The sequence below is a fragment of the Neoarius graeffei genome, chromosome 10 (genome assembly GCF_027579695.1).
Source record: "Neoarius graeffei isolate fNeoGra1 chromosome 10, fNeoGra1.pri, whole genome shotgun sequence".
NCBI lineage: Eukaryota > Metazoa > Chordata > Actinopteri > Siluriformes > Ariidae > Neoarius > Neoarius graeffei.
The window spans coordinates 92,102,825-92,130,380 of NC_083578.1; the positions used below are offsets into that span (position 1 = coordinate 92,102,825).

A 27,556-nucleotide genomic window follows, 5' to 3' on the forward strand; every position below is an offset into this window, starting at 1 on the left:
CTATAACATAAGCCTAGCGCAATTCATCCTACACGATGTTCGTCATTTTTAGAGGAGGCTGAGCCTCCCTCGCTGTCTTAGAGCAATCGCCCGTGGCACTAACCAAGCCATATATCCCATCATACACTGCAGTCACGCTGAAAGAAAAAAAAGTGTGTTGGGATGAACAGATGGAGGAAGAAACACATAAACGGGCATTCGAGTCCAATTAAAAATAGTAAGAGAATAGAAAATAAGCTAAAATAGAATAAAACAGATCAAAGACAAGAATAAAAGTTCCAGTGCAGAGTGAGGAATTAATCAAAAGCCTCAAATGTGATTTAATAAAAAGCAGCAGTGAAGAAAGAAAGAAAGAAAGAAAGAAAGAAAGAAAGAAAGAAAGAAAGAAAGAAAGAAAGAAAGAAAGAAAGAAAGGATTCAGTTTTGATGTAAAAGAAGTGAAAGCTGCAGCAGACATAAAGTACTGTGTATTGATGAATGTGGGAAATACACTCAGTATAATATGGATTTATCACAGAAACACATGCAGGGATTTATTATTTTGAGTGAAAACCCACCAGCTGACTGATCGGTACATTTTAATTGTGTGACAGTAATGATGTAAATACCAGTGGAGTAGTGTCCCAAAGTGCTTTTACATCTTACCAATGAGTAGTCTGGTTAACACCAGACCATATCACAAGTGAAATATGGCCTGGAATCCGCCTATTGAATTTCTCGTAGGGGAGGTGTGGTTTACGATTGTCAACGGCCATTTATTGGACGTTGCGAATGTCTATCATTTGGCCTATACATAGCCCATGGCCAATCATGGCAGTTGTACCTGGTGGCGTAGTTAGAGCGACAAACAAGACGAAGAGGCGAAAGACTGTAACGCCAAACGCTGTTCTTTTTTTAAAACAAACTTTCGCTCTAAACTATTCAGAACAGTGTCTAAAGCTTGATCAAAAGTTTGGTTCGTATCGCTCGCCGCCATGTTAAATGTGATCCGTAAACAGTCCCAAATAAACTACAAGCTTCCGTTTGTCGAGTAGTACGCGTCACCGTCTTTCCACCCCTCCCCACTCTCTGATTGGCTCCCTAACTCAGGCGAGCCTTTCGACCATAGTTTCCATGCTGTCTTTTCAGATCGGAACGATTGTGCAAAGCAGCATGGGATTTCCCAGGCTAACCAATGAGCTCACTGTATTGAGGTTTTTCACCCACGTGACCAAGTCATGTGATGCATCGTTAGGCTGCCATTTTGGACGTCACGGCTCGAATCAGTTTGAATGCGAGGAAGGCGACAAACGAAAAACATAAAAGAAAAAGGAGCGAGATGCAGAAAACACCTTCACTATCCAGCGACGTAGGGCATTTACAGGGCGAGCAGAGGGAGAGGGATTTGCAAAAATTGAGGTTAGCAGGCACGAAGCCCTCGTCTTTACCTGACTTCGGCCCACATGATCTGTATACCTATGTCCTGGGTGCGATTTGCTGGGGGGGATGGTGGGGATCATCCCCCCCTCTGGTTTTTATCTCTGCTGAAAAAAATCCTCGGGGACAACCCCGTCAATAAAACAAACAAACCAAAAAAAAAAAGTTGACATGACAGGCATGTTGTGACACAGTTTTCTATGGTTTACATTGCACTCACTTTCAAAATGACCCGAAGTGGCAGCTTTGATGTTCACGAACGTCCCCAGCAAATAGATACATTGTAGATAATAACAATATCTTTGCGTTCTATGCAGGGATGCAAACAGCGCGCCTTTTGGCGGATGCCGCCTTTTTCACGGCCGATTTTTTTTTTTAGGGAGGACGTTGGAGTGTCTGTTTATAATTTCAAAGTAAATTCTGTATTAAAATTACTAAATAAGCAAATCCGTTACAGTCCATGAAACAGGAAGTATAAGGATGAGAAAAAAAAACAGTTTAAATCGGAAAGCTGCGCACAATGTGAACTGTGCCATCAGAGCAAACTGTTCATTTAGTATTCATGTATTTTAGTGATTTTCGAGTCACTGTCCATTTAATCCGGAGGGAGAGAAACATCACAGCAACGCGACAAGCAATGCGAACTTTGTTGTGTTAGTGTTCGTGTATTTAGTCGGAGAGATAGGAAGATGAATTTACTATCTCTGGTTTAGTGTTTGTTTTCATTTAGTGTTATTCATTTGATATCATCGGATGTTATTGAGCTGTTAGCCTATTGTTACCTTAATTTTGTGACGTTTCATGATTAAAAAAAAAAAACATCCCCCCTTCTGGTTTTTTGACAAATTGCACCCTGCCTATGTCGTTAAAAACCCATCGCCATACACAGGTATTGATCTGAAAGTGTATAAGAGTTTGGATGCCTAGAAATATTTTGTGTCAGGCTGGGTAACATGCCTACATCAGCGGGTCGTCCCTGGAGCCGGTGGTCGCCATCTGATTACAGCTAAGGTTTGTTCACATTTTCATTTACTTTCGGTCCTCAGGATAAACAAAATGTTATTAAATGTCATTGAAATAACTTCTTAGTCTGTTGAGACATGGCCCGTTATAAATTTGCTGTTACCAGGCAATGACCAAGAACTGTATTATTAGGGTCGGTGTCTGTGTTGTAGCAGTGCACTAGCAGCTAGCTGTTAGCACTAGCTAATGTCAACAGCAGTAGCTGGTATGTTACTGTAGCAATGTTTATGTTCAGTCATTTGGATGACTGTTAAAACCTTTCAGTCTCAAGTTTTTCCTTTACTGGATTTACTAGTTTACTGTAATTATGATCCGGCAGCTATTTACACCGGATCCAGTGTAAATAGCTGCCGGAGCGCGCTGCTTAATTTGAGGGGGAGCAAGCCGGAGCGCGCTCCGGCAGCTATTTACACTGGATCCGGTGTAAATAGCTGCCGGATCATAATTACAGTAAACTAGTAAATACAGTAAAGGAAAAACTTGAGACTGAAAGGTTTTAACAGTCATCCAAATGACTGAACGTAAACATTGCTACAGTAACATACCAGCTACTACTGTATGTTGTTGACATTAGCTAGCTTGACCTTCAAAATGGTGGACACCGGGGCGTCACGTGACCCTGTGACGTCAGGTGAAAAACCTCAATAGTCCTCTACATAGAATTCCCTAGATAGTGAGTAGGGAGTAGTGAACGAGTGAGGGATTTCAGACACAGCCTCGGATGCCTCAATAATCCCCTCGAGCGACTCGGCAAAGTGGCGTCCAATCGCTTGGTCACCGTAAGTGAGGAAGAATTACAGATGATGAAAGAAAATGCTGTTCCTAAAAGCACTAAAGATGCTCTGAGGTTTGGTCTAAAACTATTCAAAGGGAAGGTGGGACTGGGATTCATTTTATCGATTTCAACACAAAGGATTTTATGTGACTCGGCGTAGATCAGTGACACAAGTCTGCGCCGCAGAGTTATTACACTTAGATGATTTTGAAGTTTAAAATACATTTTTTAAATACTATTATTATTATTATTATTATTATTAAATAATCCCCTGTGTATTTATACTAAAACAATTATCCACCTCAGCCTCAGTGAATAATTGTTAAATACACATCATGAAGAATAATCTCAATACATTTTATGTAAAGTATATTAATATAATGTCGAATATTGCATGAATATTGTGGTATTTTATACATCTGATTATCAGTGCTCCAGTAACACATGAAACTGCCTGAGAGACAGGATTTCATTCTGAGCCCAGAATTTATTTATGTATATTTATTACACGGTTTTGTTGAATACTCGATTCTGATTGGTCAGTTATGGCATTGCATTATTTCTAGATAATAAACCGTTGCTTTGGACCGCATCATTACCGGAAGCAATAAATCAACATTTTGTGTTAAATGACTGATTTCTTTAGCAAGTAGCCATGTAATAATAATAATAATAATAATAATAATAATAATAATAATAATAATAATAATGAGGGATGATGTAATGCGAGCTGGTCGTTAACATGAAACAGACACCTTCAGGGTGACTGAAAGCCCTCCATGTTACACCCTGCATTATTTATTCCACAGTACTGATGGAGCGTTATCCCTCATCCACTGTGTGTGTAATTACAGAAGTTCAGGAATATATCATTACACCATTAATTGTAATTAAAGTGGCTCGGCACACCTAAATGTTTTTTATGAGCTGTAAACTAGATGATCTTAGTGTACTGTGATGAAACACATCAATGCTGATGTTATTATTAACAAAATTACCATTTTTATAAAAATCAGCACGTTATGGGTTGAAAAAGGCTCAAAGCGTCATCTAGTGGTTAAAATCATCCTGAACCTTGTAAGGCCTCCAAGACCGAGGCTGACATAGAGTTGGGTGTTTGGTCCTTCTGTACATCATGAAATTTATATTTAAAAATTTTTTTTTTAAATGTTAACGCCCTCTGATCAGAGGTGGCCAGCCCACCTCCCCCAGGCCCCGCCCTTGAGTGGGAGTCTGTGAAACTGCACTCATTTTCAAATATATGCTGATCGAGACTTACTAAGCAACTCCTACCTCACACATACATGCCCCACCCTGAGCAACTCCTACCTCACCTCAGCCCCGCCCTGCTACGCCTCATACTCAAACCCTAGCTCACGGTTTACCATTTTTCAGAATGATGCAGTGGGCGGAGTTAGGCTCAGAGCTGCAGATATTTAAGCCAAACACCCAATTGTTTTTAAAAGGAATGAATAAAGCCATGCATGATGTGAACTAACTGCTACCGTGTGTGTGTGTGTGTGTGTGTGTGTGTGTGTGTGTGTGTGTGTGTTCACACCTTCCCAAGAGAAGAAATGAACTTGAGGTGTCTCTCCTCATACACCTGCTGGCTCAGAGCTCTCCAGAAGCTGTCTCTCTTTCGCACAGAGCCGCTGGCGTGCAGAACCTCATAATCTACACACACACACACACACACACACTGCTATAAACAGTTATTCATTAGAGTCACTGAGCACACCTTTAAATGATCTGCACAGAGTTTCACAAAAGTATCACAGCATAAAGATCATTATTAAATGGTTGAGCGAGCAGCACAATGGACACTCTCTCTCCTCATTAAGAGGCTTTTGGGAAACTCAGCACTGTTTATGTAAAAAAAAAAATGTACAGTGCAATATAACACACATCTTGGTTTGTGTGTGTGTGTGTGTGTGTGTGTGTGTGTGTGTGTGTGTGTGTGTGCTACCAGGAGTAATGAGGCCATTAAGGTGGCGTATGACGCTGCGAGAGGACGGTCTCAGCTCGGCCTGATACTGCATACACTGAGAGATGAGATCCGCCAGCTCGGCCCACTCCAAACATGGCAGCTGTGAGCGTCGATCATAAAACCACTGCTTCTGTTCACGTTCACAAAAACACACCGGTGTTATTCAGCCTCCGACTTCTGAAGCTGTAAATTTTGTTTCAGGACAGAAGAGTTAACGAAGAGCAGCTGTTGAGGGGACGAGTGTTTACAGCTGCTATAAGATAAGTGACAACATGAACTAACCTGCTTCACCGACGCTGCACACTATTAATCATAAATCAAGGACGTTATAAAGATAAAACAGGTCTTCAATAACTAAAATATTTCTTTGGTAATGTGTTGTGGTATAAGAGGAAGAAATCCTGCAGATGTTATTTTATAGGAAAACAATCTTATATTAATTAAGCATTTAACAGTAAAAACTAGCGATATCATAAACTGACATTTTGACGTCAATGGCATCATCATCAGAGCAAAATAAACAGTGTTTGAGTAAGTGATTCCGAGTCAGTTCAAGTTTTCAAGTAAAAACCTGGGCACGTATGGAATCAGATCAGATGTTTAGTTTTGGCTTTTCGCTTGGATGAGCAACATCTCATACAGTGGTGCTTGAAAGTTTGTGAACCCTTTAGAATTTTCTATATTTCTGCATAAATATGACCTAAAACATCATCAGATTTTCACACAAGTCCTAAAAGTAGATAAAGAGAACCCAGTTAAACAAATGAGACAAAAATATTATACTTGGTCACTTATTTATTGAGGAAAATGATCCAATATTACATATCTGTGAGTGGCAAAAGTATGTGAACCTCTAGGATTAGCAGTTAATTTGAAGGTGAAATTAGAGTCAGCTGTTTTCATTCAATGGGATGACAATCAGGTGTGAGTGGGCACCCTGTTTTATTTAAAGAACAGGGATCTATCAAAGTCTGAGCTTCACAACACATGTTTGTGGAAGTGTATCATGGCACAAACAAAGGAGATTTCTGAGGACCTCAGAAAAAGCGTTGTTGATGCTCATCAGGCTGGAAAAGGTTACAAAACCATCTCTAAAGAGTTTGGACTCCACCAATCCACAGCCAGACAGATTGTGTACAAATGGAGGAAATTCAAGACCATTGTTACCCTCCCCAGGAGTGGTCGACCAACAAAGATTACTTCGAGAGCAAGGCGTGTAATAGTCGGTGAGGTCACAAAGGACCCCAGGGTAACTTCTAAGCAACTGAAGGCCTCTCACATTGGCTAATGTTAATGTTCATGAGTCCACCATCAGGAGAACACTGAACAACAATGGTGTGCATGGCAGGGTTGCAAGGAGAAAGACACTGCTCTCCAAAAAGAACATTGCTGCTCGTCTGCAGTTTGCTAAAGATCACGTGGACAAGCCAGAAGGTTATTGGAAAAATGTTTTGTGGACAGATGAGACCAAAATAGAACTTTTTGGTTTAAATGAGAAGCGTTGTGTTTGGAGAAAGGAAAACACTGCATTCCAGCATAAGAACCTTATCCCATCTGTGAAACATGGTGGTGGTAGTATCATGGTTTGGGCCTGTTTTGCTGCATCTGGGCCAGGACGGCTTGCCATCATTGATGGAACAATGAATTCTGAATTATACCAGCGAATTCTAAAGGAAAATGTCAGGACATCTGTCCATGAACTGAATCTCATGATAATACTTGAGATTCAGATACTGAAAGCAAAGATTCACATACTTTTGTCATTTGTTTAACTGGGTTCTCTTTATCTACTTTTAGGACTTGTGTGAAAATCTGATGATGTTTTAAGTCATATTTATGCAGAAACATAGAAAACTCTAAAGGGTTCACAAACTTTCAAGCACCACTGTAAATCAAACAGTCCAGCTGTTTCTCAGTGCATTTTTGTCAAATAATAAATTGATTGCTCAAATCAGGGACGTCCAGGAGGCCACGCTTAGTCTTCAGGTGTTTATTAATAGTTGAGTGATGATGTTCTTCAGTTCGTTGGTACAGACCACACTTAAATAAATAAACAATGTTCTGTTGGCTAACCAGCGGTGGTTTGACTTCATGTAGCTTGACTTCCTCCTGGATTTTATGACTCGTGTAAACAGGAAGTAGGGCGATGTTAAGTCTTGCACTCAAAAATCCAAGCTGTCATCTCACCACATCAGACAACTGCTGGTCTTTAAAAGGCAAGGAAAAAATGAATGGTCTTCATGTCATCAGAAGCTTGATTGGCGGTAGATGATAACCTTAACTCCTTCATCATCTTGGAGTAGAACTGACTGAAGTTTGAATTAATTAGCTTTTCCGGGTATTTTAGGGCTTGAAAATTTTTCCTCAGATGATCACATTCTTCATTGAAGTCCTCCTTTGTATGAAAACTTGAACTGACTCTGAATCACTGACTCAAACACTGTTTATTTTACTCTGATGTTGATGTCAGTGACATCAAAATGTCAGTTTATAATATCTCATCTCATCTCATTATCTCTAGCCGCTTTATCCTGTTCTACAGGGTCACAGGCAAGCTGGAGCCTATCCCAGCTGACTATGGGTGAAAGGCGGGGTTCACCCTGGACAAGTTGTATAACAAAAGTTGTTTTAATTAAGCACAAACAGAATATTACTATAGAGTGGCTGGACAATGTCACCTTTTTTTGCTGTAGTTCACATCACAGACAGTAGAGGGCGCTAATCATCACACCCTACTGCTTTAAGCAGGTCTGTCTGAGACAATCTGAGACGATCATCCTCAAACCAAACAACTAATTGACACTGCATTCACGTTCATCTGTGATCAAATCTGAAATAAATCTGATGTTTGGTCCGTGTGTGTCACCTGACTGGGGTCGAGACACTGCAGAGGAGTTTCTCCTCCATTAAAAATCTCCCACAGTGTCGTGCCAAAGCTCCACTTATCACACTGCGGTGACAACTCCAGCTTCTCCAACACCTCTGGGGCCACCCATGGGATCCTGTCTAAAACCACTACACACACACACACACACACAGTACAGGTGTCATAACAGCATGTGAATATAAAGAGGCTCCTCCTGATAGCGAGTGTGTTTACACTGGGACTGGAAATCAGAAGAGCGGCACTTTTTCAAATAATATAACACTTTTTTTTTTTTTACATTTTTGACCTTTGACCTTTACCTTCTTTGCCCAGCATGGCCACACTGATGCCCGGATCACTGAGTTTAATGAAAGGCGAGTTTTCCGAGTTCGGATCGCCCTCTCGTGCCAGAAGCAGGTTTTTTGCACAGATGTTCCCATGAACAATGTTCTTCTCCTCCTGTAAGAAACACACACACACACACACACACACACACACACACACACAAGTCCCTGTGAATGTGCTGTTACTATAGAAACAATAATGTACTTGAAAATGTGCATTAATCCTAAATAAACCTGTGGTGTGCAGCTGCACTACGGTTAGAGCTGCTGTTATAGAAAATTAATCAACACCTTCTGACCAATCAGTGTGCAGAACTCAGCAGCGCTGTGGGACAAAGTTCATTAATGGTTGTTGTACATGTTGGTTTGTTTTCCGGATTTCTCTCACCAGGAAGTTGAGTATGCAGGCGAGCTGCTTGGCCACGTCCAGTTTCCAACTAAGTGAAACACTCGACCGCTTCAGGTAAAGATCCAGAGCCCCGTATTTCACAAACTCCTGAACCATGATGTCTACGGAACAGATTTTTTACACGCATTAGAGAAACTGAGCCAAGCTTGTAGCACTTAATGCTGTTTTATGATTATCTTTCACTGTCAGTAAAACTAGAAATGTAACCTGAACAGAAATAAAGGGTTAAATAAACAAACAAACATAAGAGCTTCAGTTAATGTTCACAATGTTCAAACATCAGAACGGGAAAAACTGTGATCTCAAAGTGTGACTTTCTTTCACTGTGGTCTGGGTGTTGGTTTGATCCAGATGGACTGGTTTGAGTATTTCAGAAGCTGCTGATCTCCTGGGGTTTTCACACACAACAGTCTCTAGAGTTTACACAGAATGGTGCAGAAAACAAAAAACACTGAGTGAGTGAGTGAGTGAGTGAGTGAGTGAGTGAGTGAGCGACAGTTGATAAAAGAGGGTCAGAGGGAAATGGACAGGTTGGTTTGAGCTTTTTCCCCAGGAAGGATATAGTAACTCATATAATCACTCTTTACAACCGTGGTGAGCAGAAAAGCATCTCAGCATGCAACAGCAGAAGAACACATTGGGTTCCACTCCTGCAGCCAAGAACAGGGATCTTACAATCAACAACACGTTCCTATTAAAGTGGCCGGTGATCATGTGACATGATGTCTCGGCAGATTGACTGCATTTACAGGGAAACAGTGTTTCTTTAAATTTATGTCCGGAATGTCCTTGTTCAGTGCGAGTCGTGGTTTCCACACTGCTTGCTCTACATGCTTTTGCCATCTTCTGTTTGATCGTGTCTCCACCCCGTGCTGTCATTGGCCAGTTACTGATTGTTCTGTGTTTCACTCACAGATCCCTTCCATACTATTATTACACAAAATGCGGTATGCAGGGAGTCTGAATACCCAGTCGGTGTTTAATAGTAGTACGGTACCTTGATGATCGACTACATCGATAGTCTGTAAACGTACCACACTACACTATCCCATAATTCAGCTGGAGCCTCTGAATAACCGAAGAAGAAGAAGAATTCCTCCGGGGAAAATAGAAAGACGATGGCGAACAGAAGCAAAGCCGGTCCAAGTGGTGTCTCTGACAGAATACAAATGTAAGTATCAGGAAGTTAACATTTGTCCCATGCATGCGTACACATCATCTGTGGACATCAGGGTTGGAGGACATGTCAGATGGAGGCGGAGTCTGTCTGAATTGTATCCTTAGTACTCACTCACATACTTATGGAACGCACTACAGTATCAGGCAGGTAGTAGGCACGTAACCACCAGTAGTGTGTACTGAGTGTTCAGATGTAGCCCCTGTTTCCTTAATGTTCAGTGTTCCATGCTTAGAACCTCATTACCTCTGGTTCCGTACCTTGTCTCCCTGTGCTCTGACCTCCACTTGGAATTATTACAATGATTACTGATGCTGAGACGCCTTTAATTAGTACCCCTTCACTTTTTTTACACACTTGTGTCCTTCTACATTAACACACACATTATATGATGCGGGGCGGCACGGTGGTGTAGTGGTTAGCACTGTCGCCTCACAGCAAGAAGGTCCTGGGTTTGAGCCCCGGGGCCGGCGAGGGCCTTTCTGTGTGGAGTTTGCATGTTCTCCCCGTGTCCGCGTGGGTTTCCTCCGGGTGCTCCGGTTTCCCCCACAGTCCAAAGACATGCAGGTTAGGTTAACTGGTGACTCTAAATTGAGCGTAGGTGTGAATGTGAGTGTGAATGGTTGTCTGTGTCTATGTGTCAGCCCTGTGATGACCTGGTGACTTGTCCAGGGTGAACCCCGCCTTTCACCCGTAGTCAGCTGGGATAGGCTCCAGCTTGCCTGCGACCCTGTAGAAGGATAAAGCGGCTAGAGATAATGAGATGAGATGAGATTATATGATGCCTTTATTAACAAATTCTTGAGATACATTTTATCCTGCAGACTTGTGGCTGTGTTCCAATACTATCTAGTTTCCCTTGTCTAGTTTCTATCCAGACCCCTGCCTTTAGGGCTTTTCAGTTACAGCATCAAAGAGTAGACCTCCACTAAGGACAAAAGTCCACTCTTGTATCTATGATATGCAAATTTGCAACCGCAATCACATTTACATGTCTGGATACACAGAGTTTCTAAAATTATTTGAATTAAGTGCTGACATGTGGATCCCAGAGGATCAGCGATACCTGCGTGGAATGTCAAGTGTGATCCAGAGTCATCATATTTCTACATTGGTTATGTTTTGTCACTATTGAACTTTACTGCCATCTACTGGATTTTAAGATGTATGGCATTGTTGAATACAGACTTCCACTGAGGCCAAATGCTGTATCTCACAACGTTAGCAAAAACTTTAAAGTCGACTGAAAGTTGTTGTTCTTTTTTCCTGGACAGCGGATGAAGAAATGCCTTCTAATCACTTACATCAAGGAGTGATGCTGACGTTAAAAATACTGACGTAACTGTTAGACTTAAGCTTTTGACTCTGAATAAGGATTGGAAGGGGGAAAAAAACATGTTTGGACATTTAATTTATTTGCTGCAGTTTTTGAAAAAAGAGAAACTTTTATGTGAAGAACCTGTGGAATCGACAGAGTTATAGGTTTCTATAAAAGGAAAAGAAGGTAGATGTACATTAAATGAAAATCATTAAATAAACATTAACTAACATCACTGTAGACTTATCAAACACAAATTACCCAGAAAGCCTTTCTTCAAAGAGCTAAAAAATAATAAAGTGAGTAAAACTTACTTTTTGATTTATGGACGCTGACTCCGTACACCAGCAGCAGGTGCTTATGGGAAATCTGGCTCATGAAGCTGGCTGCTTCGAAGAATGACTGAAAAAAAAAACACCAGATTTTATTCCAAATGACGTTGAGCTTCAGCGTGCTGTAAATCACTACTGAGTGTTTATTATTATTTGTGATTATGAGTTACATTTGAAATGATAAATACAGAAACATTATCAGCCTCATGATATATTTACACAAATAACGTTCTTATGCTAATAAAGAATAAACTTTAACTTTGTGCTGTTGTTGATAGATAATCAGCTCGTTAGCATTTAGCAACTGAGTGCTGGAATCAGCCTGAATCTCACCTCCCAGCTGTTCTTGTGTTCTACATCCAGAACTTTGAGCAGGACGTCCGTGGTGTGAGTCTCTCCATCCCGCTGGTCCACTTTACAGCCTCTGTAGATGTATGTGAAGGAGCCCTGACCCAGACTTTCCTTCTGAAAAATGTATAATTCATAAGAATTATTATTATTATTATTATTATTATTATTATTATTATTATTATTATTATTATCAGCATTAGTAATATTTTCATTAATTCTGCTAACAGTTCTCATTTCAGCTCTTCTTTTGCTTTTTGCACACTCAGTTGGACAGTACGGTTGGCTGAGAGCAGTTGTGTGTGTGTGTGTGTGTGTGTGTGTGTGTGTGTGTGTGTGTGTGTGTGTGTGTGTGTGTGTGTGTGTGTGTGTTCTCACCCAGATTAAGTCCTCGTGTTTGATCATGTGGAACTGAATGTGACTGGGTCTGTGTCGGTGCTGAGTGGGGGAGCTTGGCGTCTCACACACACTGCTGTTCCTGACGATGATCAGGTTCGAGAGTTCTGCACACAGGGACACTCACACTTAATCCAGCTGATATTCTGCACAAAGTATTGGTACCCCTCTAACCCAACCATGCAAGCACAACTCAACACTGTCCCACTTAAAATGACACCCATCTGTTCCACTCAGACACGGCACGCCTACCTGTCCCATTCAGACACACCCACCTATGCCAATCAGACACACCGACCTGTCCCATTCAGACACGCCCATCTGCTCCACTCAGACACGGCACGCCCACTTGTCCTAATCAGACACAACACACCCACCTGTCCCACTCAGACACACCCACCTGTCCCACTCAAACAAACCCACTTGTCCCACTCAGACACACCCATCTGTCCCACTCAGACACACCCATCTGTCCCACTCAGACACACCCATCTGTCCCACTCAGACACACCCATCTGTCCCACTCGGACATGACATGCCCACTTGTCCCACTCAGACACAACCATCTGTCCCACTCAGTCATGGCCACCTGTCGCACTCAGAAATAGATTAGATTAGATTAGATTAGATTAGATTAGATTAGATTAGATTAGATTAGATTAGATTAGATTAGATTAGATAGAACTTTATTGAACTTTAATATAGAAAGTTATAGAACTTTAATACCCATCCGTCCCACTCAGACACGCCCATCTGTCCCACTCAGACATGACACACCCACCTGTCACACTTAGAAATACCCATGTGTCCCACTCAGACACGCCCATCTGTCCAGTACCTTTAGCTTGAGGTGGACAGCACTTCCCCAGTTTGACAGGAATGTCGGACAGTATCAGTGTGTTTCCCTTGTAGAAGTTTGTCAGCTGTCTCAAACTGTCGAAAGAGCTGTGGATTCCTGCCAGGTGAAACTTGTCATTCTTCTCGATCAGACAGTCTTTATAGTCGATACCAAGTGGAGTCTGCGTTATACAAACACACCACACACTCACATCTCAGAGACACATCAGAGGATCATCACACACACTACTGATGATGTGCTGGATAGATATTATTTAAATGAACAACAATTTTCGCTGTCTGATGATTTTCCAAGTCTGAATGATAAGAGAAGATGGAGATGGTTTACAGGCTCTAACCCTACATTCACACCATCTCATCTCATCTCATTATCTCAAGCCGCTTTATCCTTCTACAGGGTCGCAGGCAAGCTGGATCCTATCCCAGCTGACTACGGGCAAAAGGCGGGGTTCACCCTGGACAAGTCGCCAGGTCATCACAGGGCTGACACATAGACACAGACAACCATTCACACTCACATTCACACCTACGCTCAATTTAGAGTCACCAGTTAACCTAACCTGCATGTCTTTGGACTGTGGGGGAAACCGGAGCACCCGGAGGAAACCCACGCGGACACGGGGAGAACATGCAAACTCCACACAGAAAGGCCCTCGCCGGCCACGGGGCTCGAACCCAGAACCTTCTTGCTGTGAGGTGACAGTGCTAACCACTACACCACCGTGCCGCCCCACTTGTTAAAATGACAGGATAAAATCAAAACATGCTGATATCTTCCAGTTTTGTGCGTTAAACAGTAAATGGGAACTAACTGCAGGTAGGAACTAAAGTTTTGAGTGGAGAATTGGAGCGCCGGACCACATGCACTATAAAATTGATCTTCCAGCTGATCGTTTGGATTTCTCGCCTTAGTGTGTCATTCCAAATTTGCATAGGATTGAGAAAATCTCCAGAAAATCTCACTGTCACTTGTTTCTTGCTCCTGTTGTTGAAATTGCAGACCCGTGTCTTTAAAAATGTAAAGAAAATGATGATTGCCTGTCAGTCTGTCACTCATTAGTGTGAACCCAGGGCCACAGTAAATGGAGTGTGTTACCTGTAAGCAGACCATGAGGAAGTACTTATCAAACTCCTTGGGGCTGCGCCGAAGAAGGAAAGTACCGTTTTTAGCTCCAGCCTTTTTCAGCTTGTGCACTGCAAACTCTGACCTGGAGTAGACCAAATGTGGAAAAATCTACCGTCATGCTTATCAGAGACCTTATCACAATACTTTTTCGCAGTGCCACTGAGTGGGTAAATATTTGGCGTACGTGATGGGGCCGTGGCAGTGACTGTCGATGTCCTGCAGGAGACTCGGTGGAGCCACTTCAGAGCAGAAATAGTGGCTGGAGTCTGTGGTGAGTCTGAAGTAATTGTCGATGAGTGATACAAAGGACAGAGCCACAGCCAGGACCTCAAACTCCACTTTCTGGTTTTCAGAAAGAACACATGCACATTTATTTTTTGCAACCATAAATTACATACTGTATTTATAATACTGCTCTTAGAATCTCTGATCATTATTACAGATGCTACCACCACCATGCTTCCCTGTGAAGATGGTGTTATGGAATATACTGCACTTTTTTTTTTAGATTCGTGACATAAAAATCTCAATTAAGCTTCTTGCAGTTCCAGATTGTAACACAACAGAAAGTGGAGAAGTTCAAGGGGGTGAATATTTCCACAACCAATTGTACATTTAGCTTACAACAATTCACCTCACAGTAGCAAAGGTTTTTTGGGGGAAAATCATTTAACATGAATCAATTTTTTTTTAATCAGAGTAGATCCACATCCTTTTATAGACCAGCAGTGGCGTACAGGTCATGTGGCTATAATACAGCAACTCTCAACAGTCATTAATTTCTTCTCACCAAGCATCTGCCATCCTGTCTGGTCAGAGTCACCACACGTCCCTCAGCAGGAAGTTGAAGACGCTTCATGTTGATTTCTCTGATTTGTGGGAAATCGCAAAATGTCTGCCACTCCTAAGATGATTGAAGAATAATTTGTTGATAATTTGTCAGGAGAAATCTCAATATTGCTTCTGCTCAAACTGGAATATCTGAGATACAGATGTGGTAAAGGTCAGATACGGATGTTCTAAAGGTGAGATACAGGTGTGGTAAAGATGAGATGCAGATGTGGTAAAGGTGAGATACAGGTGTGGTAAAGGTCATACAGATGTGGTAAAGGTCAGATACAGATGTGGTAAAGATGAGATACAGATGTTGTAAGGTGAGATACAGGTGTGGTAAAGGTCAGACAGATGTGGTAAAGATGAGATACAGATGTGGTAAAGGTGAGATACAGATGTGGTAAAGATGAGATACAGATGTGGTAAAGGTCAGATACAGATGTGGTAAAGGTCAGATGCAGATGTGGTAAAGGTCAGATGCAGATGTGGTAAAGATGAGATACAGATGTGGTAAAGGTCAGATACAGATGTGGTAAAGGTCAGATACAGATGTGGTAATGGCCAGATGCAGATGTGGTAAAGATGAGATACAGATGTAGTAAAGGTGAGATACAGTTGTGGTAAAGGTCAGATGCAGATGTAGTAAAGATGAGATACAGATGTGGTAAAGGTCAGATACAGATGTAGTAAAGATGAGATACAGATGTGGTAGGGTGAGATCCAGGTGTGGTAAAAGTCAGATGCAGATGTGGTAAAAGTCAGATACAGATGTGGTAAAGATGAGATACAGATGTGGTAAAAGTCAGGTGCAGATGTAGTAAAGGTCAGATGCAGATGTGGTAAAGATGAGATGCAGATATGGTAAAGATGAGATACAGATGTGGTAAAGGTCAGATACAGATGTGGTAAAGATGAGATGTGGTAAAGATGAAATACAGATGTGGTAAAGGTCAGATGCAGATATGGTAAAGATGAGATACAGATGTGGTAAAGGTCAGATACAGATGTGGTAATGGTAAGATGCAGATGTAGTAAAGATGAGATACAGATGTGGTAAAGGTGAGATACAGGTGTGGTAAAGGTCAGATGCAGATGTGATAAAAGTCAGATACAGATGTGGTAAAAAATCAGATGCATATGTGGTAAAGATATGATAACAGATGTGGTAAAGGTCAGATACAGATGTGGTAAAGATGAGATACAGATGTGGTAAAGATGAAATACAGATGTGGTAAAGGTCAGATGCAGATATGGTAAAGATGAGATACAGATGTGGTAATGGTCAGATGCAGATCTGGTAAAGATGAGATACAGATGTGGTAAAGGTGAGATACAGGTGTGGTAAAGGTCAGATGCAGATGTGATAAAAGTCAGATACAGATGTGGTAAAGGTCAGATGCAGATGTGGTAAAGGTCAGATACAGATGTGGTAAAGATGAGATACAGATGTGGTAAAGATGAGATACAGATGTGGTAAAGATGAAATGCAGATGTGGTAAAGGTCAGATGCAGATGTGGTAAAGATGAGATACAGATGTGGTAAAGGTCAGATACAGATGTGGTAATGGCCAGATGCAGATGTGGTAAAGATGAGATACAGATGTAGTAAAGGTGAGATACAGTTGTGGTAAAGGTCAGATGCAGATGTAGTAAAGATGAGATACAGATGTGGTAAAGGTCAGATACAGATGTGGTAAAGGTCGGACACAGATGTGGTAAAGGTCAGATGCAGATGTGATAAAGGTGAGATACAGATGTGGTAAAGGTGAGATACAGTTGTGGTAAAGGTCAGATACAGATGTAGTAAAGATGAGATACAGATGTTGTAAGGTGAGATACAGGTGTGGTAAAGGTCAGACAGATGTGGTAAAGATGAGATACAGATGTGGTAAAGGTGAGATACAGATGTGGTAAAGATGAGATACAGATGTGGTAAAGGTCAGATACAGATGTGGTAAAGGTCAGATGCAGATGTGGTAAAGGTCAGATGCAGATGTGGTAAAGATGAGATACAGATGTGGTAAAGGTCAGATACAGATGTGGTAAAGGTCAGATACAGATGTGGTAATGGCCAGATGCAGATGTGGTAAAGATGAGATACAGATGTAGTAAAGGTGAGATACAGTTGTGGTAAAGGTCAGATGCAGATGTAGTAAAGATGAGATACAGATGTGGTAAAGGTCAGATACAGATGTAGTAAAGATGAGATACAGATGTGGTAGGGTGAGATCCAGGTGTGGTAAAAGTCAGATGCAGATGTGGTAAAAGTCAGATACAGATGTGGTAAAGATGAGATACAGATGTGGTAAAAGTCAGGTGCAGATGTAGTAAAGGTCAGATGCAGATGTGGTAAAGATGAGATGCAGATATGGTAAAGATGAGATACAGATGTGGTAAAGGTCAGATACAGATGTGGTAAAGATGAGATGTGGTAAAGATGAAATACAGATGTGGTAAAGGTCAGATGCAGATATGGTAAAGATGAGATACAGATGTGGTAAAGGTCAGATACAGATGTGGTAATGGTAAGATGCAGATGTAGTAAAGATGAGATACAGATGTGGTAAAGGTGAGATACAGGTGTGGTAAAGGTCAGATGCAGATGTGATAAAAGTCAGATACAGATTTGGTAAAAAATCAGATGCATATGTGGTAAAGATATGATAACAGATGTGGTAAAGGTCAGATACAGATGTGGTAAAGATGAGATACAGATGTGGTAAAGATGAAATACAGATGTGGTAAAGGTCAGATGCAGATATGGTAAAGATGAGATACAGATGTGGTAATGGTCAGATGCAGATCTGGTAAAGATGAGATACAGATGTGGTAAAGGTGAGATACAGGTGTGGTAAAGGTCAGATGCAGATGTGATAAAAGTCAGATACAGATGTGGTAAAGGTCAGATGCAGATGTGGTAAAGGTCAGATACAGATGTGGTAAAGATGAGATACAGATGTGGTAAAGATGAAATACAGATGTGGTAAAGGTCAGATGCAGATATGGTAAAGATGAGATACAGATGTGGTAATGGTCAGATGCAGATCTGGTAAAGATGAGATACAGATGTGGTAAAGGTGAGATACAGGTGTGGTAAAGGTCAGATGCAGATGTGATAAAAGTCAGATACAGATGTGGTAAAGGTCAGATGCAGATGTGGTAAAGGTGAGATACAGATGTGGTAAAGGTGAGATACAGTTGTGGTAAAGGTCAGATGCAGATGTAGTAAAGATGAGATACAGATGTGGTAAAGGTCAGATACAGATGTGGTAAAGGTCGGATACAGATGTGATAAATGTGAGATGTAGATGTGGTAAAGATGAGATACAGATGTGGTAAAGATGAAATGCAGATGTGGTAAAGGTCAGATGCAGATGTGGTAAAGATGAGATACAGATGTGGTAAAGGTCAGATACAGATGTGGTAATGGCCAGATGCAGATGTGGTAAAGATGAGATACAGATGTAGTAAAGGTGAGATACAGTTGTGGTAAAGGTCAGATGCAGATGTAGTAAAGATGAGATACAGATGTGGTAAAGGTCAGATACAGATGTGGTAAAGGTCGGACACAGATGTGGTAAAGGTCAGATGCAGATGTGATAAAGGTGAGATACAGATGTGGTAAAGGTGAGATACAGTTGTGGTAAAGGTCAGATGCAGATGTAGTAAAGATGAGATACAGATGTGGTAAAGGTCAGATACAGATGTGGTAAAGGTCGGATACAGATGTGATAAATGTGAGATGCAGATGTGGTAAAGATGAGATACAGGTGTGGTAAAGGTGAGATACAGATGTGTTCCTGATGATGAGGTTGTTGTTACCTGGCCATCTGAGGAGCATGTCTTGATCCCGCCTTCTCCGGAGATTCTCACACTGCAGCAGGAAGTGATGAAGCACTCAGAGCCGTAGTTGGGTTCCACTGCACTCAGCTCCATCAGGTACTTGAGCTTCAGGCTTCGCTCTCCAGCTGAGCAGCGACCCAATTTCTTTAGGAAGTGTTTCAGGTTCTTACGGATCTGATAGCGTGCTAGCCGGGTCATTCGCTGAATTTCTTCTCGGTGTGTCTCAGGCAGGCACGACTTGTAGCTGGCAGGTGAAGATAATTTACTATAATTATATATTTTATTAAAGAATGTGTCTGAGTTCACAGAGAGTCATACATTATCAGAAAACTTCCAAATGAGCACTGATTCACTCTGTGAGTACCTGATGGTCTTACACACTTCCTTCACACTGTGGTTCTTCTCCTTGGCCTGTCTCCAGAGATCCAGCACAGCCAAACCTAAACACTCCTGAATGGCACTGACTGAAGGGCACACCCCTCCAGAGCTTGAGACGAAATCACTGCGGGACTGGAACACAAACACAGCTGCGTCAGGGTCAGGTTAATGATGTACAGACTCAAATACCAACATGAGCAAACCTCAAACACATGGTGCGTGAAGCCGAGTTACTTTTATCAATCGTCCCCTCACCAGCCTTTCTTTTATCGGGGTGTGTGTGTGTGTGTGTGTGTGTGTGTGTGTGTGTGTGTGTGTGTGTGTGTGATACCTGAGCGAAGAGATAGTCAATGACGCTGTAATCCAGCACAGCGCAGATCCTCCCAGAGCTCAGACTGTAACGATATGTTGCTCTGGAACCCTGACCAAACCATCCTGAGAAGAAGAACCTGCACACACACACACACACACACACATCACTTTTCCATAATTATTGTAAATTTCTAGAATTACAGCGCAATAACATGCTTATTACAGACAGTGTATCAATCACAGTCAAGAAAAAAATTAAAAATTAAAAAAAAATTTATCAAAAAATTAAGAAAAAATAAGGCAATTTTTAATTTGATGGCAGGAACATGTCTCAAAAAAATTTGAGACAGGGCCACGTTTAGCACTGTGTAGCACTTCTTCTTTTAACAACAGTTTGTAAATGTCTGGGAACTGAAGAGATGAGTTGCTGGAGTTTTGGGAGAGGAATGTTGTCCCATTCTTGCCTGATTATAGGATTCTAGCTGCTCAACAGTCCTGGGTCGTCTTTTTCATATTTTTCGTTTCATGATGTGCCAAATGTTTTCAATTGGTGAACGGTCTGGACTGTAGGCAGGCCAGTTTAGCACCCGTACTCTTCTACTATGAAGCCATGCTGTGTTAATACAGTAGATGTTCTCTGCAGTTTAGCACTGTCTTGATGAAATATGCAAGGCCTTCCCGGAAAAAGACGTTGTCTGGATGGGAGCATATGTTGCTCTTAAACCTGTATATACCTTTCAGCATTGATGGAGCCTTTCCAGATGTGCAAACTGCCCATGCCATTGGCACTAGTGCACTCCCATACCACCAGAGATGCTAGCTTTTGAGCTGTGCACTGATAACAAGACAGATGGTCTCTCTCCTCTTTAGTCTAGAGGACATGGTGTCCATGGTTTCCAAATAGAATTTCAAATTTCCATTCATCTGACCACAGAACAGTTTTCCACTTCACCTCAGTCCATTTTAAATGAGCCCTGTCCCAGAGAAGACGGCAGCGTTTCTGGATCATGTTCACATATGGTGTCTTCTTCTTTGCATGATTTCTGAAGTGTTCCTGAGCCCATGCAGTGATTTCCATTACAGAATCATGCCTGTTTTTAATGTAGTGTCGCCTGAGGGCCTGAAGATCAAGGCCTGAAGATTTTCGGCCTTGTCCCTTGCACACAGAGATTTCTCTAGATTCTTGGAATCTTTTGATTATATTATGTACTTTAGATGATGAAATATTCAAAGTCTTTGCAATTTTACATAGAGGAACGTTATTGTGAAGTTGTTCCACAATTTGTTGATGCAGTTTTTCACAGATTGGTGAAACTCTGCCCATCTTTACTTCTGAGAGACTCCGCCTCTCTGGGATGCTCTTTTTATACCCAATCATGCTAATGACCTGTTGCCAATTAACCAGATGTGTTGCAACATGTTCCTCCAGCTGTTTATTTTTAGTACCACTTACTTTTCCAGCTGTTTGTTGCCCTCGTCCCAACTTTTCTGAGACGTGTTTCTGCCATCAAATTCAAATTGAGCTAATATTTTTCATGTAATAGTAAAATGTCTCAGTTTAAACATTTGATATGTTGTCTTTGTTCTATTGTGAAAATATATATGGGTTTATGAGATTTGCAAATCACTGCATTCTGTTTTTATTTATGTTTTACACAGCATCCCAACATTTTTGGAATTGGGGTTGTATAACATAAACAGGTGATGAAGCATTACATCACTGGTTTAGACGATACTACTGCATGAAAGAAGAGAGACATTATGTACCATTACATCACTCATCAGGAACAGAGTCTGATGAAAAGAAGAAAGATGTTTCTGGTCAAAGTAACCGTCATTAAGCAGAGAGCAGAATGTGCAAAAGGACAAATCTCAAGGATTTAACGAACCAAAACAAGGAGCAATCAGAACCGCCTATACCAAGCATGCCAAACATATATTTGTGTGTGTGTGTGTGTGTGTGTGTGTGTGTGTGTGTGTGTGTGTGTGTGTGTGTGTGTGTGTGTACACTCACCGTACTCTGTAGTGCACAGTTACACTCTCGTCACTCTTAAACATGTGTGTTGGTGGATACCAGAATGACAGATCTTCTGATGCCAGAGCGAATAAACTCTGGAACACAGGGAGTATCCCTGCACACACACACACACACACACACACACACACACACACACACACACACTAATATAACTCTATCACCATGTGAGGTGGAAGAAGTGAAATTAAAAGATGAGTGGAGACTAGATGAGTGCTAGCTCTGCTACCTTAATGCAACAGACAGCTTCATACTAACATGAGACTTATGACATGTTTAATGATCTCACTAGCTGAGCAGCGAACTGCATCCATGCTGTCATGATTGTGTGTATTCGCTCCAGTGTGTGAGAGCCGACAGTTTCTCTGTGACCTCATTAAAGTTTGAGAGAAGCAAGAAAGTAATACTAATGAAGCTCAGCCCCGCCCAGATGACTATCCAAACAACCCAGAACAGTTAATCCATCAGGAAGAAGTTTGATAGGATGAGAGCATATCTCACTGAGGGTTTGGGGCTAAATTAGTGTTTGCTAACTCACAAAAAATGAAAACAATCTTTGGCTGTGATGTCAGATCACTGTATGTATACTGTGTGTGTGTGTGTTACCGCAGTTTTTTGCTGCGAGTACGCAGATGCTCTCGGCCGTCACGTGTCCTGCAGGGATGGAGAGCGTGCTCTCGCTTTTTGACGTCGTGCTGTAGTACAAGTGCACGGTCATGAAGGAGTCGCAGCTCGACTTGTGACTTCCCGAGCACTCGCACGTCATCAGTGGCCTCATTTCCTCTTCGCTCATGTCCATGACTGTGTCACACACACACACACACACACACAAACTTTAACTTTTTAATTTTTACCAAAATAATATCCCCAGTGTCTTTTTAGCCCTTAGCATTAGGTTAGCATAACACTTTAAGTTACTCTCTGATGCTAATTTGTGAACGTTTGATTGATGCTGTTGAGGGAGTGTGTGTTTATATCTGCTGTAACGTAACACAACACGAACAAACTCTTGACTGGTTTTACAAAGTGAGAAATGTAACTCTAAACAGATAAAAAGTATGAACTGTTGTTCTTTAATGAATAATAAATAACACTCCTGGGGGCATGCTGTTGCAGAAAAATAATCAACTTTATCATGGTGGTCGCTTCACTTTATCACACACCACCCTGGTCTTGATTATTTTACTGTAACAGAATGACACTGAGGATTTTATAACACATATAACACTTTCTTAATAATGTTCCTGTGATTAAAGCTACGAATTCAGATGGACCTCAGAGACGAGTCTCTGTACCTTTTGTACAGTTTAATATTTTTTTCTAATAGTGAAGTTATTTCTTTTATTATTTCTTTACAGAACCCTGACTGTGATTAATATGGGGCCAAAAATATTGGAGATGTCAAAAATTGAAAATAAGAGCTGAAAAATCTGTAAAATGCTCAGTCAGGCTGTGAGAGGGTGTCGAAATTGTTATCTGAGGTAATCTCACACACACACACACACACTACAAACCAGTGTCTCGAAATTAGTATGACCTTTTAAAAGAAAAAAAAGGAGGGGAAGAAGGAAAAAAGGAGGAAAAGGGAAAAGGGGGATAAACGGTGGCTACTTTGAAGAATCTAAAATATGATTTTTTAAAACCATTTTTGTTTGTCACAGTTCAGAGTGTGTTCCAGATGTTGTTTCAGAGTTTCAGCTGTGTCTGAAATCCCTCACTCGTTCACTACTCCCTACTCACTATCTAGGGAATTCTATCTAGAGGACTATACAGTGAGCTCATTGGTAAGATGTAAAAGCACTTTGGGACACTACTCCACTGGTATTTACATCATTACTGTCACACAATTAAAATGTACCGATCAGTCAGCTGGTGGGTTTTCACTCAAAATAATAAATCCCTGCATGTGTTTCTGTGATAAATCCATATTATACTGAGTGTATTTCCCACATTCATCAATACACAGTACTTTATGTCTGCTGCAGCTTTCACTTCTTTTACATCAAAACTGAATCCTTTCTTTCTTTCTTCACTGCTGCTTTTTATTAAATCACATTTGAGGCTTTTGATTAATTCCTCACTCTGCACTGGAACTTTTATTCTTGTATTTGATCTGTTTTATTCTATTTTAGCTTATTTTCTATTCTTTTACTATTTTTAATTGGACTCGAATGTCCGTTTATAATGTGTTTCTTCCTCCATCTGTTCATCCCAACACACTTTTTTTTCTTTCAGCATGACTGCAGTGTATGATGGGATATATGGCTTGGTTAGTGCCCATCGGTTGTTCATGACTTTTCACAGTGCATTGTGAGATACTTTGAGTCTTCAGTATTATTCTGCAGTATAGAAAACTGTCAAAATACAGAAAAACCTATGAATGAGTAGGGGTGTACAAACTTTTGACTGGTCCAGTGTACATATATAAATCACTGAAGGATTTAATTTACACTGTCTATTGTCTTTGTAAAAAAAAAATTAGCACAACAGCTTGTGTGTTTTGTAAAGAAAGAAAAGATGTTTTCCAGATGTTTCTGGTTCTCGGCCATGTGGCTCAGTTTCAGTTTAAATTCAGCTGAGATCAAAGACTCTCGGAGATTAAAAATGAAAATTATAGCATGAGAACAAAATAGAAACACAACATCACAAACAAATATCAAGTCAAGTCAAGTTTATTTGTATAGCGTTTTTAACAATAAACATTGTCACAAAGGAACTTTACAGAATTTGAACGACTTAAAACATGAGCTAATTTTATCCCTAATCTATCCCCAATGATGAAGCCTGTGGCGACGGTGGCAAGGAAAAACTCCCTCAGACGACATGAGGAAGAAACCTCGAGAGGAACCAGACTCAAAAGGGAACCCATCCTCATTTGGGCAACAACAGACAGCCTGACTATAACATTAACAGTTTTAACATGAAGTCAGTTTCATTGATGTTATAAACTCTTCACTGATGGAAACTTGAGTGCAAAACTGTTCATGACAACTGCAGTCCTAAAGTTAGCAAGTCAACTGTAGTCCTCAGCCATGAAAGCATTACTGTAAGAGTCCAGAGCGTCCTCCAAGATGTGTGTGTGTGCGTGTGTGTGTGTAAAGGGCGGGGTTTATCACTGATGTACTGAAACATGTGGTTTATCCCCTCAGTAATTCTGTGTGTGAGAGTTAAACCCATCATCGTTCCTCTTTATCTTTCACACTCCTACAGTTACCGTGCCGTGTTCTGGCGTGTCACTGTCTCCTCCTGCTCGCGAGTCGCGACTCTTTATGGAATTTCTGTGGGATTAAACGGGGCGTTTCCCTTCCCACTGAGTCTCACAAAACATCTGATTCAAAATAAAAGGTATAAATCATAGTAAAGCGTTTATTAAATCCATGTTGTTTTTGCTCTTTACAAATGTACCTCAAGATAAAGGAAGTAATTTTACCATGACGTCATCGCATCACTTCAACACTGCATCAAAGTACAAAAACAGAAACATACAGGACTTTTACATTTTCTAAACATGTAACTAATATAATATATGTAATGTATAACTCATAAAACATGCAGTGACACTTTGGTTAAAAGTCACCGACACTGAACCTTCATAACACATCCGTAAGCGCTATAAATTAATTATAACAATGTAATGAGTAGTTTATTAGTTAAAGATTAATAATCATTTAATGATCAGTGAGTAAATCATTATTGTATAAATGTTAGATAACTTTTTAATAGTATGTATGATTATTTTCTCCACATTCACTGGATATGAGCAATTGTGCACTCTGATTGGCTACTCTACTACTAGGATATCAGCTCATATACCCTGAGTAGAGAAAAACAAAATGGTGGAGTGTGTTGCTGAACCAACCGAGTATGAAATAAAAACTCTACTCGAAAACAAAACCCCAAAAAATACAAAAAAAGGCAACAAAATATGGAATAAAAGTATTTGATGGTAGGAACCATCCAATACTTTTTAATTTTTCAAGAATTATTATTATGGCATTTTTCACAAATTGCTCCTGTCATTTCGCTGGTTTGTTTACATTCTAAGTGGAAATGATTTTGTCGGACGTTTTGTATAAAGTTTTTATTTATTGAATTTTCGAAAAAGAAAAATGCTCTGTTTCTCAAAAACCAGTGAATGTGGATAGAATAAAACAGTTATTCCACTCAACCTCGTCATACATGGATTATGGAGCACTTGCATGTGATGTCACAGCCGATCCAGATTGTGACAGATGCCATCTTGTCGGTCAAATGCCATATTTCCGCCTTCTACTTCTGCTTCTGCTTCTACTTCTACCTTTTCTTCTGGAAAACCCTACTATATACAATTCTACTACAACGGCTGCGGCTACAAGCTCTCCCTACCTGTGCACAGTTTTTATGTTTTTTGTGTCTATTTTTGCGTGTTGTTCGTCTGTACCAGACTTCAATATCCACTACAACCGTATGGACTTACTGGACATTGGTTTCCAGCAGAAAATGACGGTTTGTAGCGATTTCCATCGCATGCACAACATTCCGGACGAGAAAAAAAAAAACATTCCGGACGAGATAGCGAGACCAGCAGGGTCTCCGTGGATTGTTATCGAAGCAAAGCGAAGGAGGCGGTGCCGGGAGCGGAAGCAAAAGCGAGGCTGTAGAGCCGGCCTGTTGACTAAGCTCAGAAAACAGCCACTCAAACCTCCACTGCCAAGCCTCTACCTCTCCAACGCCAGATCCATGGTAAACAAGACGGACGATTTGGAATTACAGCTGGAATTACCTTATTCTATTCTATTCTATAATCGGCTGGTCAGTGCAGTACTAGTAATACTTAAGTGACTTACCCGTCCAATGAGGATTATTTTCTTGTTTACAAGATGCCACATCTGAGTCACTGACAAATCCTGAATTTCTGTAAAGATAACTGTCCAGAGATTTATAAGCACGCAGTGCTTCACCACTGAACAGCGAGGGAAAGTTAATGAGGTAATTATACACGTCTGGGTATTCCGCTGGCAGTTCAAAATCCACTGACACGGTCGTGAAAACTCCGTCCAGTAAGCCATAAGGGTCACTAATCTGTAGATCGTTTATTTTAGACATATATCATAGTTATCTGTTCATTAGAAAAATGAGCCGTGTAGTCCGTCAGTTGAAATTGATCCATTCTGTACACGAGTGCAGCAGTATTCAGCTGTGTTTTTTACCGACAAGATGGCGTCTGTGTACTTTCCGGTCACGTGACTGCAAGATCTCTATAGACAACTTGGTGCTACGTGCCTCATCAGCTATCAGCTCATGTACGACTCGATTTCAGGGAATAACTGTTAAATACTGTATTTGCAGTGGATATAAAAAGTCTACACACTCTGGTTAAAGTTGCAGGTTGGTTTACTTGACAGAGCAAGTGAAAACATTCCAATGAAAAACTAATATTTTCAGAAAAAAGATTAATAACCTGGTCATATAAGTTTACACACCCTTCTACAATGGGTCATGTGACTGTGCTCAGAATGAACCGATCACATTCGCATTCGTGTTGGAAAGTAACGATCACACACTCGTCATCACTGAAGTGATTCTGAGGAACCCCAAATAAAGATCAGCTGCTTCTCTATGAGCTTCTTTACGTCTTCTTGGTTTCATCTGGAAGAATTTCCCAAACATCAGATGTACCATGGAACACCATGAAGGCCATCATCATCATCATCATCAAGTGGAGAAAACAGAGCACCACAGTGATGTCACCAAGCACAGGACGTCCCTCCAAAACTGACCAAAAAAGAAATCTTCTCAG

The 27,556-nt window shown here is 40.9% G+C and overlaps 1 protein-coding gene across 2 annotated transcripts in view; it reads right to left on the reverse strand.

Annotated features, from left to right (window-relative positions):
* The window catches only part of jak3 (Janus kinase 3 (a protein tyrosine kinase, leukocyte)), a 50,720-nt gene that overhangs the window by 8,239 nt on the left and 14,925 nt on the right, over positions 1 to 27,556 (reverse strand). For both annotated transcript variants that reach the window (XM_060932646.1, XM_060932645.1), the window contains 17 exons: positions 22,384 to 22,578; positions 21,757 to 21,874; positions 19,762 to 19,879; positions 19,417 to 19,562; positions 19,032 to 19,296; positions 15,166 to 15,279; positions 14,560 to 14,717; positions 14,346 to 14,457; positions 13,230 to 13,410; positions 12,374 to 12,498; positions 11,981 to 12,112; positions 11,630 to 11,717; positions 8,800 to 8,921; positions 8,388 to 8,526; positions 8,068 to 8,216; positions 5,181 to 5,331; positions 4,773 to 4,888 (listed from right to left, as the gene is read on the reverse strand). In XM_060932646.1, the coding sequence (XP_060788629.1) occupies positions 4,773 to 4,888; positions 5,181 to 5,331; positions 8,068 to 8,216; positions 8,388 to 8,526; positions 8,800 to 8,921; positions 11,630 to 11,717; positions 11,981 to 12,112; positions 12,374 to 12,498; positions 13,230 to 13,410; positions 14,346 to 14,457; positions 14,560 to 14,717; positions 15,166 to 15,279; positions 19,032 to 19,296; positions 19,417 to 19,562; positions 19,762 to 19,879; positions 21,757 to 21,874; positions 22,384 to 22,576 (2,427 nt within the window). In that variant the 5' untranslated portion in view covers positions 22,577 to 22,578. The remainder of the gene's footprint in view (positions 1 to 4,772; positions 4,889 to 5,180; positions 5,332 to 8,067; positions 8,217 to 8,387; positions 8,527 to 8,799; positions 8,922 to 11,629; positions 11,718 to 11,980; positions 12,113 to 12,373; positions 12,499 to 13,229; positions 13,411 to 14,345; positions 14,458 to 14,559; positions 14,718 to 15,165; positions 15,280 to 19,031; positions 19,297 to 19,416; positions 19,563 to 19,761; positions 19,880 to 21,756; positions 21,875 to 22,383; positions 22,579 to 27,556) is intronic.